We start from the raw sequence: 3,375 nt of genomic DNA on the forward strand, positions 1-3,375 counted from the left end.
CACACACACACACACACACACACACACACACACACACACACACACACACACACCAGCTGTCATCTGGACTGAAACTGAGTCTGTGCTGTCTTATTTCCCTGCCAGGTATGCACCCTCACTAGAGAAGACAATCGAGAAATTGGAGGAAAACCTGAGGATGAGCAGCTCCACGTTCTGCCTCTCTACAAAGTCTCTGATGTGGATGAGTTTGGGAGCGTAGAAGCTCAGGAGGAGAAAAAGCGAAATGGTGCCATTCAGGTACTGAGTTCTTTTCGACGGAAAGTCAGGATGTTAGCAGAGCCAGTCAAGACATGCCGGCAAAGGAAACTAGAAGCCAAGAAAGCTGCAGCTGAAAAGCTTTCCTCTTTGGAGAACAGCACAAATAAGAATGAAAAGGAAAAGTCAGCCTCCTCTCGTACCAAACAGATTGAAAATGGAAGCCAGGTGAAACAGTTGGCAGGTAAATTTAATGTGAAGGAAGCACTGTAGATACATGTGTTACGTGACTTATTTTGAAAATGAACATTGTTAACTTTGGAAGGTTATGTTCAATCATGGTCTTAGTTCTATACTAGAATTTTCTCTAAAATAGCAAGGCCCAGGCTTTGTTCTTGGAGATGGTAGTGAGGTGTTGCATCAGCCCCAGTGTGAGGGAGAAGTTTGGATTTTATTCTATAATAAATGGCAAAGTTTTATGGTAAGTGATATGGTGAAATTAGTGTTAATCCATCAAGGACAGACAAGCCAAATTAGAGGTAGAGGAACTAATAGTTTGGAGATGGATGCAGTAAACCAAGAGTGAGGTAATAAGAGCTTGAATTTTGGTGGTAGCAATGAAGATATAGCAAAAGATGACAGAAGCGAATTCTTCCAAAATGATTATCAATACGATGGTGACAAACCATTAGAATGAAGGAGAAAAAATATTTAAGGATGACTCCAAAGTTATAAGCCTAGATAATTAAAACAGTACTATTTATTGAGGTAAGTTTGAAAATAAGATTTATGAGGGAAGGGCAGGAGAATAAGATACCTTTCTTTAGCCATGTTGGGGCTGAGGTTTACGAGGGGAATCCACATATAGCTCTTAAAAAGCTTTTACCCATCAAAATAGATCACATCTGTAGTAGTAGCAATAGAGCATTATTTATCAATGCTAGTAGATATTCTGTTTCTTGCTTTGTCTATAGTTAATGCTCTAAAAAGAGAAATCATACAATGTGATGTCCATATCCAAATTTCAGAGATGGTATTGGCCTAGCTATTAACAAAAGAAAAATGCATATCTTTTGCATTAGTATAATGCTCTGCTTAGAACCAACCGTCTTTTCTTCACAAAGTCAAATCTCCCTAGTGATTGATTTTGAAGCTCAGGGATAAAAGTAATTTAGAATAATATGTCAAAGATGTTTAATAAACATTTGTGGATTGGTTGACTTACACTAAGAGAAGTAAATTCTATCCACTCCCTGATATCTCTTTTAAGTTAGCTATAAAGTACAATCAGTTAGAACTTTGTGTCTAGTTCCTTCTAACTGGCCTCTGCAGTGATTGTTTCAGTTCTCAGGACTGCCATAGCAGCTCCATTTATCTGTTCTCATCTCATATTACTCTTTAAGTGTGGTCATGAAACAGAAGTATGACTTTTAAAAGTTTCATTTACAAAGCTGGAAGTTCCTTTAAAGTTTGTATCTACAACTGTGTTCATTTCCTTCCTGGAAAGCACGCTGATGAAATAGGGTTTGCCAATTGTATAAGGTGCTTTGGGTATTTAAATGAATGTCATTCTTTTTCTCATAGCATTGCTGAATCTTCCATAACAAATTTTTTGCTACATTACCTATTTAACATATTTGATTGCATGCCAGGCAATGGAGAAATAAAGTAAAATAAGACATGGTCCTTTCCCTCAAGGGACTACTTTGCAGTGAGGAAAGGAGAGGACTAAAATTGGATAATTCCAGTACATTATGACTGTTGCTTTATCTGACTGATGTTTGCAGTGGCTATGACGAAGTATTACAAAAGCACTAGAAGTTGGGTTTATAGACAGCGTCCTTGAGGAAGGCATAACTGTGTCAAGGAAGGGCAGGGAGATGGCAGGGCGCTTCAAGTAGAGAGTGTGGCTTGATCAAACGCGCAGAAGCTCCAGAGAACACGATGCTCTCGATGGAATGGCTTTTGGATGTTTTATTACATTTTTCACCATTTACCAAAATGTACTGCTGTGTGCTCTGCCATTTTATTTCTAATGCTTTATTTCTGGCACAAAAAATTATGCCAGACGGTGATTAGAGAGCTCTGACATTGCTCTTGTCCTTGTGTGATGGGTGTTGCATAATTCCCGTGATGGTGCTCACATACATGTAGGCATCCTCCCTAGTTCTCATAAAGTGCTGATCAAGCATGTTTGTCCTCGCTCTCTCTTATCCTGTCCACAGAACTTCTGCGACTTTCAGGACCAGTCATGCAGCAGCCCCAGCCCCAACTGCAGAAGCAGCTTCCACAGCCACAGAAGCAGCCACCACAGCTGCAGCAGCCACATCACCCCTTCACTGATAACCCTCAGTCAGAGTCTGTCAGCTCTTACACTTCTTCTGGATCCACCAGTCTATACACGAGAAGGCCCAATCCAGTTAGTCCTTATCCAAGCTCTTCACACACTTCAGATATTTATGGAGGCGCCAACCCGATGAACCTCTATTCCACTTCATCCCAAGCTGCAGGTTCATATTTGAATTCTTCTAATCCCATGAGCCCCTACCCTGGGCTTTTGAATCAGAATAACCAATATCCATCATCATATCAATGCAATGGAAACATATCAATGGACAAGTGCTCCCAATATCTGGGTTCCTATTCTCCCCAGTCTCAGTCCATGGATCTATACAGGTATCCAAACCAAGATCCTCTGTCTAAGCTAAATCTACCACCCATCCATACGCTTTACCAGCCGAGGTTCAGAAATAGCCAGAGTTTTACTTCTAAGTACTTAGGTTACGGAAACCAAAATATGCAAGGAGATGCCTTCAGCAGTTGTACTCTTAGACCAAATGTACACCATGTAGGTACATTTCCTCCTTATTCCGCTCATGAGATGGATGGCCACTTCATGGGGGCTGCCTCTCGATTACCACCCAATCTGAGCAATCCAAACACAGACTATAAAAATGGTGAGCATCACCCATCTTCTCATTTAATCCATAACTACAGTGCAGCTCCGAGCATGTTCAACAGCTCTCTTCATGCCCTGCATCTCCCAAACAAGGAGAATGACGTGCTCTCCCACATGGCGAATGGGTTATCTAAGACGCTTCCAGGTCTTAACCATGATGGAGCTGCTTCTGTCCAAGAAGGCTTCTACAAAGTACACGA

The 3,375-nt window shown here is 41.0% G+C and overlaps 1 protein-coding gene across 1 annotated transcript in view; it reads left to right on the top strand.

Moving 5' to 3' along the window:
- TET2 (tet methylcytosine dioxygenase 2) overlaps nt 1–3,375 on the top strand; it is a 38,890-nt gene that overhangs the window by 34,919 nt on the left and 596 nt on the right. Inside the window, exons 8-9 of the mRNA XM_007465888.1 lie at nt 106–460; nt 2,442–3,356. Coding sequence (XP_007465950.1) covers nt 106–460; nt 2,442–3,356 — 1,270 coding nt within the window. The remainder of the gene's footprint in view (nt 1–105; nt 461–2,441; nt 3,357–3,375) is intronic.

The sequence above is a fragment of the Lipotes vexillifer genome, unplaced genomic scaffold (genome assembly GCF_000442215.2).
Source record: "Lipotes vexillifer unplaced genomic scaffold, Lipotes_vexillifer_v1.1 scaffold1393, whole genome shotgun sequence".
NCBI classification, from domain to species: Eukaryota; Metazoa; Chordata; class Mammalia; order Artiodactyla; family Lipotidae; genus Lipotes; species Lipotes vexillifer.